The following is an 18,661-nucleotide window of genomic DNA, read 5'->3' on the forward strand; positions in this document are numbered from 1 at the left end:
CGTGGATTTAGATTTTTAAAATTCCCGTGCGGGCTCTTTGATTTTCCGGGATTCAGAGGACATAGGAGGAGGATATTTTTTATCCCGGAAATTTCGTCAAAATCTGTTAAAGGATGTGCCGTGAAAAGCTAACAGACAGACAGGCAGACACACTTTCACAATATTAGGTATAGATGGAAGGATAAGTTATAACTTATAACTTGTTGTTAATACTTACCAATGTTTAGTTGGCTTAGGAAATTTTTCATTTAAATTTTCTAGAATCTTCTTCTCATTTTCGAGCAGAAGACCTGCTTCCACTAAATGACCGTGCGTCGGAAAACGTTTCTTAACTCGAGGAGAGATCATAGTGAACACCATCGTGAGACATAGACATACATATCGTAATATTGTACGTCGCATGAGCCGTCCGCGCTCGTCCTAGAAGAAAATGTAGGTATTATTTTTCTAACCAGTTGGAAACTCTAAAGAGCTTCTGAGACGGTCGAGCACGTAGATTTGTTTGATGCGCCCGTAAAGCAGCTTGATCAAGCAAATGGCATTTTTCTCATATCTCGAACAGTGTCCGAACGTCGTCGTCGCGTCAAGCAAAAATATAAAAACGCATCAATCACGATTCAAGCAAGACTCTACGTGCTTGACGTCAAGCCGCTTGACCCTCTCAGAAGCTCTTAAAAAGACAATTGCAAGACCTTACATAAATATTGTGCCTTGTGGAGTCTACTTCTCCGGAATCGGAATGAAACGTACGTTGAGGGTTTTAGATTTGTATGGTGTAATGTGGAGCGTATTGCTTGCTTTTCCCACAAAATTCAATAAGACAATCTTTATATGGCTGTTTCAATATTATATTTTATGGTCAAAATATTAAAAACTAGCTGATGCCTGCGACTTCGTTCGCGTGGATTTAGGTTTTTAAACATCGCGTGGGAACTCTTTGATTTTGCGGGATAAAAAGTAGCCTATGTCACTCTCCAGGTTTTGAACTACCCAAGCAAAAAATTACGTCAATCAATTGCTTCGTTGCGACGTTAATGAAGGACAAACCCACAAACCAATAAACCAAGAAACAAATACACTTTCTCATTTATAATATAAGTTGGGATACATCAATATAAACTGTCCTCTTAGCTCTCAAAATATTTCCTAGTTATTGATGTTGATGTTATAATTCTATACATGCAAGGCAAGTAAGTGTTCATAGTAGATCCACTATAGCAATGTAGTAACACACCTGCGTCTGTATAGGTAGGTAAGTACCGCCTACATCAATAGGTAGGTACCAGTTTTTCTACTCATAGCCAAAAATAGTTTCAAGTTTATTTACCTCAATTTTGATCGAATTAATTCAACGTAGACTTTGGATACGGCATACCTTAAGTAAAAAACCGGCCAAAAGCGAGTCGAAATCGCACTCGAAGGGTTCCGTGCCATCGTACAAGATTATGTAGGCAGGAAATTGTTATTTTTGTAGTAATAGCGGCAATAGAAAAACACATTCTGTGAAAAATTCAACTTTACGCTGACAGATAGGCTGATAGACGGACAGACAGCGTAGGCTTGGGCGGCAATAGGGTAACGTTGGCATTGATCGGGTACGGAACCCTAAAAAAGATCATAATTCATAGCCGTTAGTAGTTATAGTAGATCGTTCTAAAACATAACATCCATACTGGTCACTCTGTCTGTCACCTTCACAGCCTACCCGCCAATTTAAAAAAAAATTGGTACCTAAGTACAGAGGTAGATTGTATGTTGATTCTTAAATAACCCCTCCTTTGGGTACAGACACTTCGCCACAGACGGGTAAAAACATCGTAGCGAGACCAATCTATAAGTAAAAACTTAATCCACAAGAACGAATCTGCGGGCATCATCATCTAATTAAATATAGGTACATATTTAACTTTTTGTTCCATGTTTTTTACTCTTATAATATGATAGTCAACAGTACCTTTACTTTATTATATAGTATAGTATAGGAATCACTCACGATAGTTTAAACGCTAAAGTGCCTTTACTCTTTAAGTCTAGCGAATTGGTAATGAAAATAAAAAATAGCTATGCAAGTATAATCCATATATTAATCCATACTTAATATTATAAATGCGAAAGTGTGTCTGTCTGTCTGCTGGCTTTCTGAAATTTGGTACAACGCGCAACGTTAGCTTACATCATGAGAATGGACATAGGCTACTTTTTATCCCGGAAAAGCAAAGAGTTCCCACGAGATTTTTAAAAACCTAAATCCACGCGGACGAAGTCGTCTATCTAGTAGTACAGTTATGGGAGTAGGTACTTGAAGCTGATTAAATCGATATGACAATTGTTATTATAATTATCTTCATTTAACATGGATGCTGTGCAAGCTGTGATAGCCTAGTGGTTAGGACGTCCGCCTTCTAATCGGAAGTCGGAGATTCGATCCCGGGCACGCACCTCTAACTTTTCGGAGTTATGTGCGTTTTAATTAATTAAATATCACTTGCTTTAACGGTGAAGGAAAACATCGTGAGGAAACCTGCATGCCTGAGAGTTCTCCATAATGTTCTCATAGGTGTGTGAAGTCTACCAATCCGCACATGGCCAGCGTGGTAGACTATGGCCAAAACCCTTCTCACTCTGAGAGGAGACCCGTGCTCTGTAGTGAGCCGGTGATGGGTTGATCATGATGATGATGATGAACATGGATGAAGTTTTCTGCCTTGCCAGCGGTGATATAAAACAACAATCGGTCATTATAATATTATCAGATTATACCATTGTGCTCAGACAAGATCGATTTGCATTGTGTAACCGACACGAACGGATATGTTGCTAGTAAATGATTTTGTAGCCGTTTGTTGTTACTAATTTGGGGTCACCGGTACTAACTAACTTTGACGTTAGATTTTCCTGCAACTCGAATAATAAATAGTAGGTAAATTTCACGAGGAAAGATAGTTTTACTTACTTATATATAAGTTTTATAAATATTCGTATTAGACTTTTGAGCATGGATTCTTCGTTATTGTATTAATTTTTTTGAAAAACCAAAGAAAACAGTTTCAGAACATTTTGAGAGACCAATCAACGAAATGATTTATAATTTGGTTACAAATATAAAATATAAAATACGTACATCTACTTACACAAAACACATTTTAAACTTTATCTTGTCACAACTCACAAGCTAGCTGTTTGATGTGTGAAGATTAGTCAACGGAGTATCCTTAAAAAACAAACAAGGCGGTAACCTTGGCGTTTTATTAGGTAAATTAAAAATTCCAGAGTAGTGTAGAGTTTCTTCTACACTGTAGTTAAGAATTCTTAGGCTGAGATCTATAGAGCGCAATTTGACTTTGCTCAGAATTAAGATTGAGTTAAAATGAGACAGATTTATGTACGAGAGATGTACCTACTTATGTCTTGTTTTAACTGTCTCTTAAGTCTAAGCAAAGGGAGAATGCGCTCTATACGTTCTTTACCTACGTGCATATCTACCTACCCGCCTATAATAGCTGTACGGAAAAATTCTATAGGTAACTAAGCTATAACTAAGATGAATATGTAAGAAATCTTCGAAATTCCTATTTCCTTATTTTGTTTAAATCCATGTCCTAACCTAACCTACTTGTTATTATGATCACCTGATCATAGCGCGACAAGATATTCTTGATATTCATAATAATATGAAATCTACATTCCCCGATTAGTTCGGAATCGGATTGGCATATATTTATATCTTATCAATGTTGTATATTGTAATTGAAATAATACAAATAGAATTGCAATTGTATGCAGATACTTAGATCTAAGTGTATTGAATACGTGATATCATACATTTATATGACAGTAAGTATAATATATGTGACTATTATACGGCCTACCTACTCTTCTTTTGAAATCACACAGGTATAGGTATGATTCTGAACCACGCTGCACGCAGCAGTGCTGTCACCAGCTGTCACAGTCCTGTCGCGGCACTACTGGTCCCCATACAATCTCTATAAGCTTATATGACATTACATTCCGAGCTAGGCAGCACTGTTGCGGCAGCACTGCTGCGTGCAGCGTGGTTCGGAATCATACCTTTGCTGTTAATTGCGAATAATGTAAGATCACTATTGTTTATTACACAGATAGGATCATACCTACCTAATTCTTTTTGGCTCCCAACAGTCTACTTTAGCACAGTCAAAGTCATTCAACTTTTAAGTATATAAATATTAAGCGTTCAACAATTTAAAATAGGTTCCATTCATTGTAAATGTAATATTATAAATACGAAAGTGTCTGTCTGCTAGCCTTTAACGGCCTATCTATGCAACCGATTTTAACGACACAGATAGCTTGCATCCTGTGGATAGACTAGGTACTTTTCATCCCGGAAAATCAGAGTTTCCACGGGATTTTTAAAACCTAAATCCACGCGGACGAAGTCGCGGGCATAATCTAGTCTTAAATAAATGTACCTACATAAGTATTAAGTAATGAAACTAGAGAGAAAACGATGAAGACCTTAAATTTATTAAAAATATTAGCAGGCGCGTCGTGGGGGTTACATCCTAAACATTTGAGACGATTATACATTGCATTAATCCGTAGTCGAATTGATTATGGCTGTTTTCTTTTTGATAATGCAGCTGAAACACATTTATTGAAGTTAGATAGAGTACAAAATGCCGCATTGCGTGTTATTGGTAGTTTTATTAAAACTACACCAATTCACGTAATGGAATGTGAACTATCCATTCCTCCACTTTATTTACGTCGTCAGTATTTAGCTACAAAATACTGTTTGAAAGCTAGAGCTCAGTCTCATAATACTACTATTGATTTACTAAAGGAACTATCCAACTTTTGTCAAATAGCTTATTGGGAGAGGAAGAAACAACCTTTATTGGTTAAAGTCTATTATAATAATGTTAGGGAGCAGAAAGTTTATTCATGTAATCCTCTTCCTATGTTTTTATTAAATACTTGGACATCAAAAATTGATACAAATTTTATATCTACTGAAATTGAAGACGTAACAGAGTCTAAGAAGAATACTTGTAGTAATAGTTTAAAATATAAAACACTGGATATGTTACATACTAAATATAATGGGTGGCATAAAATATACACAGACGGGTCTAAAACCAGTGACGGGCTTGGAGCAGCTTTTTTTGATCCTGGTCACAAGGTGAAAGAAATGTTTAAAATAACATCCGATATCACAATTATGTCCACCGAGCTCTTTGCAATCTCGGAAGCAATTTCATATGCTACTAAGATAGGACTAAGAAAGTTCGTTATCTTAACGGACAGCAAAAGTGCATTGCAGCATATAGCTCGATGCGCCTCCTCTGGTGTAAGAGGTGTTTCGATAGCATATGATATTATTAGGAAATTCCTACAGCTTTCTAGCAGTGGTTTGTCTATGAGATTGCAATGGGTTCCGGCTCATACCGATGTGAGAGGTAACGAGGAGGTCGATAGAGTAGCCAAATGTGCTACTTTATCGGGAACTGAAGTATTTGTTATTCCAGATCACACAGAAGTACTATTAGAATATAAATTACAGATCTATAATAATTGGAAAAAATATTTTAACGAAACATCAATATCAAAGGGAGTATGGTACAAAACAATACAAAAGGAACCTCCTCGTATACCTTGGTTTGCTAATGTTAAGTTGCGTAGAAAATTGGTAGTGGTAGCTCTCAGACTACGTTCCGGGCACACTCCACTAAATAGCTTTAAATATTTAATGAAGAAGGTAGACTCAAAAAATTGTTCAACTTGTGGTTTAATAGAAGATACCCACCATCTATTGGTGGAGTGTGTGCGGAGTGAAGAAATGCGAGCCGCAATGATGACTCGGTTTTGCCTTAATTTATCGGATGTGGGTATTTTCCAAAGCGTTCTCGCGGTGCCTTTTTCCACGGCCGCGAGAGCTCTTTTTAAATTTATTTTAGGGATAATAGAAACGTAAGAATATTATGTAAGTACTAAGTTAAATTAGAGAGAAGTGTGATTGGGGTACTATGGATCTGACATAGTCACGTGGTGATTGAAAGATCCCAAAAAATTTAGAAAAAAAAAAAAAAAAAAAAAAAAAGTATTAAGTATTCAAGCGAATGCGAACGTATTTCGCATTTATGTAAATATCTTACCTGTCCGTGAATCGATGCGGACACAAACACTGCTATAGAGTCTGGCCAAGGAATAGTTGTGTACTGGTGCCACCACCGATTCATCACAACACTTACATAGAAACCAAGTACAAAAGACAATGGAATCACGTTGCCATGAAAACTGCAGTAATTTACCACGCCTTCAAACATCCTGCAAAAATAACATCTTTATAGGTTGCTGTAAAATATATACTTATTCTCCATTTGTATTTTTATTTATAACATAATTAATTAATTATTATAAGAAGGTACTTAAGTAACGATAGGTAAACATACAAAAATACTTACTTACCTCTTGGAATGTTCATCTAAAAGCAGTCTATATATTAAATTTAATATGTAATAAATTAATAAAAAAACTAGAAGATCTAGCCATACTAATTTGTAAATACTCCCACGCCATCTGAAAAGAAAATCAAACGTGTATCTAAGTACTACAAAATTCTAATAAGTATAACTTAACTATAACACCGACAAGCTGCAATAGCTTCACCCCGGAAAAACGGAACCCTTATAGGATCACTTTGTTGTCTTTCTGTCTGTCTGTCTGTCTATCTGTCTATCGGTCTGTCAAGAAACCAGGGTAGGTACTTCCCGTTGACCTAGAATCATGGAATTTGGCAGGTAGGTAGGTCTTATAGCAGACATTAGGGGAAAACTCTGAAAACCGTGAAAAAAATTAAATTGTTGTTATAAACTAAAAATTCGTATTTTCAATTTTCGGAGTAAGATAATACTATATCAAGTGGGGTATCATATGAAAGAGCTTTACCTGTGCATTCTAAAACAGAGTTTTATACATCATAGTTTTTGAATTATCGTGCAAAATGTCGAAAAAATAAGACTGTAGTACGGAACCCTCATTGCGCGAGCTTGACTCACACGTTTTTTTCTCGGAAAATCAATAAGTTTCCACGGGATTTAAAAAAACGCACGCAGAATCCACGCGGCTACTCGATAACTATACATAGCTTTAACTTCCAATGCGCAAATGCTTGCTAGTGATAAATATTTCAACGGTTTGTTAATATTCATGATAAACGCAACGACTCGACTGTAAAAATCATTATCTAAGCTAAGATAATATTTCCTCATCAGTCATCTCATTCAACAAATGAATTATCATACTTGCTGTCATATTATGTCTAGATCATTTTCCTAAGAACCTGACGTAATCAGAACCAGACCTACGCCTGAGTCAGGCTTATATTTAGTTTTGGCTCTATAGTCGAAGATTTTTAAGGCCCTATTAATCTATGTTGAAAAGAGGATTATGAGAAGATAATATTATGCGGTAGATAGGTAGGTACATATAAATGGCATTAAAGATAATAATATTACCTAGTGGGCAGATTACACCTACCGAGTAGTGGAGCGAGACAGTAAAATGTCACTCGGCCGAGACAGTGCTGTGGCAGAGAAATTGCGGCGAAATTGCACTCGTTAAAGTGTTTATTACCAACCGAGTACTCGGCCGAGGACACTGACTCGCCACTGTACTCGGTAGGTGTAATCTGCCCATTACTATAGTTAAAAACTCATCTTTTTTTTAGGGTTCCGTAGTAAACAAGGAACCCTAATAGTTTCGCCATGTCCGTCCGTCCGTCCGTCCGTCCGTCCTCGGTTAATCTCAGAGACTATTAGTGCTAGAAATCTGTAATTTGGCATGGGTATAAATATTAATCAGGCCGACAAAGTGTTGAAATGAAATTTTATAGTAGTATATATAATCAATTTTAAAGGATAACTATCATGGCTAAGTAGGGTTCACAGGTTAAGGAGTTATTTCTGTTTTTCGAGGATTGTGACTACGGAACTCTACACTGCGCGTGGGCCGCCACGCACTTGGCCGGTTTTTTAATGTATGTATAATGTATATAGATTTTTTGAGGTGGCTGGAACAATTTTAACCAACAGAAAGTTTCCGTAGTGGTCACATAAAATTTTGTAGATCCAACTCTCTAATTTAAATATTCTTGATAATCAGATAGGTATGCCAGATCCAATGTAAAGGGGAATGCCGATATTTGGCCCAAAATTGCTTATTGTTATTGTGAAAAAATGATATCTATAATAAAACTTCTTTTTAAAATTTAAAACCATGTACGATGCGTTTGTATAATTTGAAAACCGATCTTATAGAAAATAAAATATAAAAATAATTTGATAAATATTAAAATATAAAAACAATATTAAAACTCTCTCTATTTTTAATCCATATGTTTACCTATTAATCGCTGTATTATATACTATGGATTCCGGTGACCGATCAATTGACAAAAAACAAATGACAAAGTTTCATTTCCCTAACAAATTTTGCCAAAATTATGAATCGTTTTAAGATTGTTATAAAACTTATGTTTCTACAAATAATTCACTTGATAAAACAAATTACCAGACAAATTGTTATTTCATAAAATATCATTTGACAAACAATTGATTTCTTTAATCGTGTTAATTAGTAAAACAACATATCGCACTTTTTTTTGATAAAATGAATTGTTTGATAAAATGAACTGTTTGATAAATACTTTAAGAATTCACCAAATCTTTTATATGTCGACCGGGCCAACGGAAGAGACCGCTTACTATAATGGGGGGTCTCTTTCCACCCAGAAAAAAGGAGCTCCGTCGACGGGCCCCGGTCGACGAGAAGAGACCACCACTATGGTGGGGGGTGTCTCTCATCCCCCCCGCTCCCACCATCAAGAGCGAGCGAAGCGAGCTCGGGACTTGGGGCACTCCGACTCGGAACGGTTAGGTTAGAAGAGTCTCAGAAGAGAGAGGGGTCTCAGACCCCGCCATCCCCTTCGTGGGTTATTTCTTTTTTTCGCACCCAGAAAAAAGGAGCCCCATGATATTATTGCTGCGTTGCATAGGGGTTTGCATATGTATGCAAAACAGACTTTTTGTGTGTTTTTTGTTAATTAGTTACCTATTTTATCAAATGATAAATTTATCATCTATTATTTTGTAAAATCGCGAATTTGAAAAACAAATTATTTGGTGAAATAATAAATTTTTAAATGATATTTTAACATTCAGCAAATTTGCAAAGTAAATCATTTGTGAATAGAATATTTGCCAAATGATCTTTTGTAAAATGATATGTTTGCGGTATACGACTTTTGTGATTTGATTAGTTTTTCAAAAGTTTTTGGTGAACTGATAATTTGTCATACGTTTTTTGTCATTCATTAGTGAACCATGGATTCCATATAGTTTCATGTGTGGGTACCTGAGGACCTCCAACTTTACTATGGCCACGTGGCATTCCCCTTTAGCGAAGACCTGATGAAGAGTTTCGAAGATAGAGAATGGAACTCCTCGACGGGTTGTAGCAAATCAATGGCGATCACATCAGTGTAAAAGATTAGTACAAACTAAAAGTAGATTTTTAACTATGATACCTACTTACATCGTACAATTTTCATTTCTTCGGGCTAACTACTTTATCTATCCATATGTGGTAGTTATCGACTAAGTAAATAACTAACAATTTATTATTGTTGCAATAATCATTCATGCAGAAAAATGGTTGAAAATAATAAAATAATATTATATTCAGCTAGTTAACAGTATGATCCTGTGTCTGTCTACTGGATCTCTTCATGATTGACTAGCTAATGCCCGCGACTTGGTCGGCGTGGACTACACACGGACCCCTGTTTTACCCCCTTAGGGGTTGCATTTTCCAAAAACCTTTCTTAGCGGATGTCCACGTCATAATAGCTATCTGCATGCCAAATTTCAGCCCGATCCGTCCAGTAGTTGTAGCGTTGATAGATTATAGTCAGTCAGTCAGTCAGTCACCTTTTCGTTTTATATATTTAGAAGATTGTTGAACAATAAATAGAATGAAGTCATATTCAATATAGAGCCTTCAAAAGCGGTGTTAATAAAGGAATCACGGACAGGATATGACGTCATGCTGCTATGTACAAATCTGTACAGACCTACTATACCATGATACTGATTCGTGGAATGTTTTATGATGTTACTTATAAATATATATTATGTATTTTATAATTTTTCTTTTCTAAGGCTATTTTTGTTATAAAATATAGAATAGGTACTAGCTAATGTCCACGACTTCATCCGCGTGGATTTAGGTTTTTAAAAATCCCGTAGAACTCTTTGATTTCAGTGATAAAAAGTACCCGTCGGCCGTCCTTTCAACCATCTCTATGCTAAAAACAAGTCGATTGGTCGATTGGTTTAGGGCGTGAAGGAAGGACAAACCAACACACTTTCACATTTATAATTTTAATAAGTACAACATAGATTTAAAAGACTGATCTCTAAAATATTTTAGTGAGTTGATAATTGTATAAATATTTCAGTAAAGTTGACCTCACCAAGAGAATACCAGACGAAGCTTGCCGGATCAATAAAGGAAAAGTAGGTTATGTTTGATGTTGATTATTGATAGTAGAACTTGTGAAACGCAAACAGATTGTTAAATCCCTTTGTACCTACCTACTTAGAGGCAAAATAGTAACTAGCGACCACTCACGGCTGCGTTCGGCAAAAATATTATTTTTCTATGTTCCATGCAGGTAAGGATGAATAGAATAATGCACAGTACACGGCAGAAAATAATGTAGGTACATCGACTTTTAGAATGAGATTTCGGCTTTGTAGAGCGTTGTCTCTGTCACTCATACCTATGTGACGTTTTGTCGGTGTCAATGACAGAGACAATGATCTACAAAACCGCTAGGTAATATCTCTCTCTAAAGGTCGATGTACATTATTTTCTGCCGCGTACTGTAATAGATTTTCTGTTCAAACAAATATTCGTCGTCATATATTTCTATATCGTCAATATATTTTTCACATACAAGTTAGCCCTTGGGTGCAATCTCACCTAACCTGTTGGTACATTAGCACAGACATTAGTAGGTAAGCACTTCTGTCAATTGTTTAGTAATTCAAGCAGTAGGTAGGTAAAGTAAGCATTGTGCCGTGTGCGTGAGACTCTCGTCTACAAGTGCAAGCAATATAAATCCTGCATAAACTACAAAGTGTTAAAATTATTGAAGTCTACATAAGTTACCTACACATAATCTAATCAAATTGAATTATGTGACTACAGAGATAAGAGAAGTTGTTACTACTTATGTTTTATGTACGCTCATTATATTTTAAGATGATTACAAATGCTATAAAACGGTTTCAATTCTATCATAAAAGGTGAAATATCGATCTTTTTATTGTGATTTGATTTTAAATTCTAATTTCATTAAGTAAACTAATAACGTGAAGAAACTGTACACATAAAATGATAAACGGACTGAATGACGTACCTATCATATAGCTACTTAATATCATATTATGTACATTACATCATAACGTTATAAATAAATAAATAAATAAATAATCTTTTATTTCAGACCAGTAGTCCATATTTAAATTTACAACTATATATTTACTAGAGTTAGTGTGTTAGTAACAATATTTCCTTATAGTTATGTTAGTAATGTTAGTGCTTATTGATTTAAATAAAGTGGCCTAACGTGGCAGCGCTTGGCGCCCGGTGGCCACTGCCACCCAGTGCTTAATTATTGGGCAGCCTATCCTATCTTTAATTGCACCCAGAGTGCTGTTGGAACTGCTACGAAGACGCTGTAGGAGGGAGGCCATCTTTTTACGGATGATGGCATGAAAGCCATCAGTCCTGGCCTCCGTGAACATTCCACTAGCGCTACAGCCCCTCGGCAGCCCCAGCAGCATTCTGAATGCATTATTGTATTGTACTCTCAGTGAGTTCAACGCTTTTTTGGAGTATCTGACCCACAGACCGCTCGAGTAGAAGGATTGACAATACGCTTTGAATATGGTAATTTTTACTTCTTTAGTACATCGAGCGAATCTGCGTGCCAACATATTACTCCTCACAGTGAGCGCTCTGCGCTCCCTTTCTATGTCCTCATTATCGTTCAACGCCTGGGTCACAATGTGTCCCAGGTATCTAAACGTGTCAACAACGTTGAGTTCAGTGCCATTGAGGTATAGCGGAGGCACATGTTTTGGCTGGTGTTTACCTGCTTTGAAAATTAAGAGTTCGCTCTTTTTTTTTTTTTTTTTGTTTATTTGAAAGTAATCAACAGCGTAAATACATAATTATTATTTAAATTTAAATCTAGGTATAACAGAAGGCCAAAAGAGATTACTTAAAATTATAATTAAACTATTTTAACAGAATAGAGTTAGAATAAATGTAGGTATATACAATAATAAAATAAAATTACAACTTTTTCGAGTTATATGTCAAACCATGTGCCTCCGCATATCCCTCACAAATCTTTACCAGTTTTCTGATTGATCCGATTGTGGGGCCCAGCAGCACCATATCATCGGCATAGCTAATATTGTTAAAACAAGTTTCACCAACGTAACACCCTACGTGTGTGCTGCTGAGCCTCACAATCAGCTCATTTACGTACAAATTAAATAACAAAGGGGACGTTAATCGTATAATACGTACAAATTAAATAATAAAGAGAGGGCCGAGAGTGTGTGTCAGACCTTCGATACTTTATAAAAGCTGAAAGTTTCTCGGCGTATTGTACTTACGGCGTATTACAGGGAGGAACGTTTGTTTGGATAATGGTGGCTTTGGGAGATAACAGGTAATAAAGGTGTAAAAAATCTTACGTCAAAGTATACTTAGTCTAATTTTTTTCTTCGGAATAGTATTAGAAATCACGTGATGCATTGTAGTATCGTGGCAACCCCCTGCCAGACACCCTTAAACTTTTAAACTTTGGCAGGGGGTTGCCATATACTAAGTGTCTAGTATGCATGACGTGATTTCTAATAATTCCGAAGAAAATATAAAAAGTAGACTTTACATTTTGACCACGAATCTATACTAAAGCGTAAGATTTTTTACATTTTTACACCTTTATTACCTGTCTATCTCTGTCGTTGAGACCGACCAAAACGTCACATAGTAACGCTCCACCTCGAAATCCATTCTTAAAGGTCGGTGTACAGTATTTCCTGCCGGCTATTGATGTTTTTTTTTTAAATTTATTTATTCATATTAATTTTACAGAGTTTCCTACATAAATCTATCTCGCCAAACTGGTGGGCCAGTTTGTTGGCGAGGTGGCGCTCTTAATACTATGTACATAACTTACTACTATATTTCCTTAACGCTATTCACACACCTATATCTATTCTTGTAATAAAACTGTACTACATACTAATTTAAACCTACCTACTTCACTAAAATATAAACTAACACAATTGAGTATACTAACAACTTACTAATAAATAACCAAAGAAAACACAAAAACACAAATTAATAATTATTAAGAAGCATGATAGTCAGTTAGAGAGTCCCTAAGTAAGTGTTTCTTTAACCTCTTCTGAAGGACTCCCTCACTGAGCCTATCGATAAGGACCCCAGCCCAACCGATTGCATTAAATATTTTAGGAACTAAATATGCGCTTATTCTTCTACCGTAGTAGTTATACATTTTTGGCTCTACAAATCTCACCTTCCTATTTTTCCTAGCATTATCCCGCATTTTAACCTTTTTTTTAAATTTGTTGAGAAAAAATTATTTTTTACTATTAAGTATTCTACTTTCCTGTTAACAGGTAAAATTTTCAAGTCTTTAAAAACACTGTCATATTGTCCTTTGTATTTTTTCTTCTCTTTTTTTCCTAAATATGTTTTAATAGTCTAATTTGTATTTTTTTAATTTCTGTGAGATAGGTACTAAATGTTCTGCCATGAATACTCAAACCATAACTAATTACTGAGTCTGCTAACGCATAGTATACTACTAGTTTTGTCTGTTTACTTAAGACTCGGTCTAGGTGGTAAAATTTGCCCAACATCGATCTTAGCTTATTGCACACGGAGATTTCCAATTAAAATTTCGATCAATGATCAAACCTAAGTACTTATAATTATCTACATATTGTAGCTGTGGACATACACACGAGTCCTTAGCACCATGCAAGCAGTCATAACTGTGGCCAACTATACCAATATCTTTATACTGAACCATTTTAGCCCGTCTGTTGTATGGCGCGTATATATGCATGCCTTTCGTCTTTAATATTACGGTATATTGTAATACGGTATTTGCCTATATCAAAAAAAAAAAAACTCAGTAGTCTTCCAAAATACGTAAAATCCACGTCCTTTGTTAGTTTTATGTGTGATAGCCATTTTAAATTATCAATTAAACTCACTTAAGTGTGCGAGTCAGACTCGCGCACTGAGGGTTCCGTACTACAATCGTATTTTATCGACATTTTGCACGATAAATCAAAAACTATATTATGCCTAAAAATAAATAAAAATCTGTTTTAGAATGTACAGGTAAATCCCTTTCATATGATAGCTGTACCCCACTTGATATAGTTATCTTACTTTGAAAGAAAGATAGCAATATTTGTTCATGAACACATTTTAATTTTTTTCTTGTGATGTTACCACAAATTCACGGTTTTTAGATTTTGCTCCTCATGTCTGCTATAAGACCTACCTTCCTGCCAAATATCATGATTCTAGGTCAACGGGAAGTGCCTACCCTATAGGTTTCTTGATAGACAGACAGACAAACAGACAACAAAGTGATCCTATAAGGGTTCCGTTTTTCCTTTTGAGGTACGGCACCCTAAAAAGCAAGTCAAATCATTGTGATGTCACATGCGAGTATTTCATAGAAGCTTGCATACCTACCTACTAATAACTAAGCATGTGTTTTGAAGTTTGATAAAGATACTGATTTGACTAGTTGTCAAATACCGGATTGTTTGTATTACCATAGTTTACGATTATTATCTAATGTCCAATACATAGATTAATTATTGGTCTCGCTCCGGTCCAATAGCTTTTTGGCAATGGGCCAAATAAGTACTTAAAGCTGTTAGGTATAGATAGGTATTATTATTACCTGGGTTAACCGGGTGATAAGTAACCTATTATGTAAATTTAATTACTCACTTACATAGGTAAATAGTTAAAAACATAGGTAGGTGCCATCTAGATCGATTGCAATTTCTATTTTGATGAAGTAGGTAGATCGTCTAAAAAATTTGCAGTTTTCAGTATACCTAAATACCTAGTTCAATCCTTATAGGTAAATCACTCGCAATCAGTAGGTAGGTATAGTACGAGACAGGTAGAGTCGAGATGGCAATCGGGGAGGGAACGCCCCGCACACCCGCACAACCCCCGCGCTTACTCGATGCGGGCGAGCGCGGGAGACGTGCAGGTGTGCGGGGCATTCCCCGCCTCATACTCCGATTGCCATCTCAACTTGTCGCGGACTATATATACCTACTAATCGTCAAACTCATAAATCGTACATCATATCTAAGTAGGTACCTACCTACCAACTTAATAGCTTTAGTTAACTATAGTAACCAAGCTAGTATTCACAAAACTCAGTGCAGTGCTCTTTCCCGTAACTAATTTGTCACAGGCGTCAGGCAGGTGGTTTGCTGCAGGTGTATTGAATAAATGATATCCCTTGCCTGGCAACCACTAAGGAAAACACTATCTCCATGGACACGGACACGTTAATGGGCTGCAACGATCGGTAGCCAACTAGCGATTTGGCTTTTTTATTGAATAATCACTTGGAATTGAAATTAAATTAAATAATTAATCTTTGACCCTTGCTTTTGGAATAATAATTAAATAATCTTTTGCTCTCCATCATCAGGATATTATTACAGATTTTCAGTAAGGTATAAATTTTCCCGGGAAGATCCAAAATAAAGAAATCCGTAGCACAGGAGAACTTATCGACATAATATACCTATCAGTTAACCAGAATGGAGGCGATTACAATAGATCGGCAACGGCCAACGTGAAGCAAGGTCTGAAAAAGCGCTGCACAGCCGCCAACGTTAATGAAGAAGTAGCCAGAAGCCCTGCATAAAAGTTGAAGAGGCAGTTGACAAGCTTACTATACCTACATAGATAACTACCTATATGCTTTTCGTACTTCGTAGGACCGATGGGCGTTGGAACCGGTTACCGAACTCTTGGCGTGTGTGGAAAGAAGAGAAGAGAAGAAAGTGGATGTGAAAATCGCGTACTAGTACGAATATGTAGAGGTAGGGAGCGTGAGGCATCATCCGCAGCAGCTTATCACAGTTTTATTCGGGATTGGGAGGTTTTAGCTCAATCAGAAGTCGTCGGTGGACGTGGGCGAGTACGGCAGTATGGTGTTGAACTCTATCGTTCGACTCAACTCTGGAGAACGCAGTCCTACCTAAGGAAGTCTTTACGGAGACTTGAACATTATTCAGTACGAGGCTTACCTATTTGTCTCTATAATATTATATTATTATCTCGTGGCTATGTTATTTAGTTGTAGACTACGAAAATTAGTGTCGCGTTGAAGGTCGCTATTGTGTCATAACTGGAGTTTATTTTTAAATTAGGTAAGTCGGTATATTACATACCTTTAACTCAACCAGGAAATGTTACAACATCGCGCGTGACTGGTATCACTTTTTATCAATGACGCCTCAAGGGCCAAGGCATGTTTAATATTTTAACGATAACTTGTTTACAAAGGAAACAATAATTTAACCCACTCAAGTTTGAGATGGGAATCTTGAGTCTTACAGACAGGATAAAATTATAATCTATTATCGCAATATTTGGAGCGAGCCAGGGAGGACGACATAAGAAACTTGGTCGATAGTAAGTAATATGTGGAAAAGTCTAGCCAGGAAAAGAAGGCACGATGCGACGACGTGTCGTGAAACGTGATGGAAGCATCTCACATAGTAGGCATACCGATTGTAGATTTCCACGACATGACATCGTATCGCGACACGACGACGACGATGCGACGTTGCATTATCCGCTAAGATATTATTATAGTTCTGTTGGATATCCTATGAGTCGTTTAGTGAAAGCCGAGCCGAGCAAAATGGCGGTAAACAAAAACCGACCAAGCGCGAGTTGGACTCGCATACAAAGGGCTCCGTAACTCCGTACCATCATAAAAGAAATAATACTTTTTAATTTTTTGTAGAGTTCCGTACTAAAATGGTAAAAAATAAAAATGGTGCCCTTTTGGTGCTACTTTCTCCGTCCGTCCATCTATCTGTCACAGACGATTATTACAGTAACTATTAAAGCAATTGACATGAAATTTGGAATAGTTATATTGTACCTATACTTACAGGTTTTTTAAGTAGTGCCCAAATTTTTATATACCTACACTATCTATATATTATTTTTACATTTTACTCAAAAATAGTAGAGTTATCGTTAACGATAGATATTTATATTGAAACAAATTATTATGGACACCCTTCCTAAGTTGTCAGCTGTTAGGATATGGTCAAACACAACGCGTACTCAGCTTGAATCAACAGTCGCGCTATAGCAATGCTGTGTGTTGTACCTACTGTTCATGTTTGAAGTTTGAACGCGCGCGCTAGAGGTACAGTACGCGGTAGAAAATAATGTACATCGACCTTTAGAATAAGATTTCGGCTTTGTAGAGCGTTGTCTCTGTCACTCATACGGTCAGTTTTAACATAAGACGGTATGGACGTTTTGTCGGTCTTAACGACAGAGACAAAGCCGCTATCTCTTTCTAAACGTCGATGTACATTATTTTCTGCCGCGTACTGTACGCTACGTTTTGATGCGACTCAGAACTTCACTTTGAATAAAATAAGAGATTTGATATTGAGCTAAATCAGTGGTAGCGTTGCGCGTTGGTAGGTATATGGCAGTTTAAGAATTTAACCTGTTTGATGTCCTAGATATGCGATGTTTGACATCTTGACTCTTGACGTGTGCGAGTTACATGCGTTCTGTTTGACCAAGCCTTTAATAATGGTCAACGCACTTACTTACGTCGCGTCGCGTCGGAGTGAATGACTGCGCCAACTGCACGGCGCGCGGTAGGTATTAAGAATGAAGTGTCCATGATTTTTTTTCGGTCGAATTTGATAAGACAGATTTTTATTTATTTTTATGCATACTTACCTAATCGTTTTTGCTTAGTTTTTGATTTATCGTGCAAAATAGGTATCGCAAAATAATCGCCTATAGTGAGTAGGTACCTATCGATTGTAACAAAATTCAAGTGCAAAGTTGTATCAGAATCAGTTGGGGACTAATAATTGAACGAGCTAAAAATTAAAATTAAATAAAAAACACTACGAGCCTGCCCAGATATCATACTATCCCGCCCACGCAACCGACGACGGGCTTTGAGACGAACCCTTCGTCCGCTTACGAAATCAGTGCTAAGCTGAAGCTGTGAAAATGGTTTTGACTAGTTAGATACGTAGGTCCTGTACCTAGTAAGAATATAATTAACTAGCTGATGCCCGCGACTTGATCCGCGTGAAATTAGGTTTTCTAAAAATCCCGTGTGAACTCTTTGATTTTCTGGGATAAAAAGTAGCCTGTCACTCTCATGGTCTGTATCTATACGCATGCAAAAAATCGCGTCAATCCGTTGCGACGTGATTGAAGGACAAGCCAA

The 18,661-nt window shown here is 36.6% G+C and overlaps 1 protein-coding gene across 4 annotated transcripts in view; it reads right to left on the reverse strand.

The window, feature by feature from the left end:
• The window catches only part of LOC117983283 (bestrophin-4-like), a 34,087-nt gene that overhangs the window by 14,684 nt on the left and 742 nt on the right, over positions 1 to 18,661 (reverse strand). For 2 of the 4 annotated variants that reach the window (XM_034969780.2, XM_034969779.2), the window contains exons 2-4: positions 6,454 to 6,564; positions 6,141 to 6,312; positions 218 to 420 (exon numbers count right to left, since the gene is read on the reverse strand). In XM_034969780.2, the coding sequence (XP_034825671.1) occupies positions 218 to 420; positions 6,141 to 6,312; positions 6,454 to 6,564 (486 nt within the window). Of the gene's footprint in view, positions 1 to 217; positions 421 to 6,140; positions 6,313 to 6,449; positions 6,565 to 18,661 lie in introns of all 4 variants that reach the window. The other 2 variants (XM_034969781.2, XM_069498998.1) reach the window with 2 other exon arrangements.

Source organism: Maniola hyperantus, chromosome 6 (assembly GCF_902806685.2).
Source record: "Maniola hyperantus chromosome 6, iAphHyp1.2, whole genome shotgun sequence".
Lineage (NCBI taxonomy): Eukaryota > Metazoa > Arthropoda > Insecta > Lepidoptera > Nymphalidae > Maniola > Maniola hyperantus.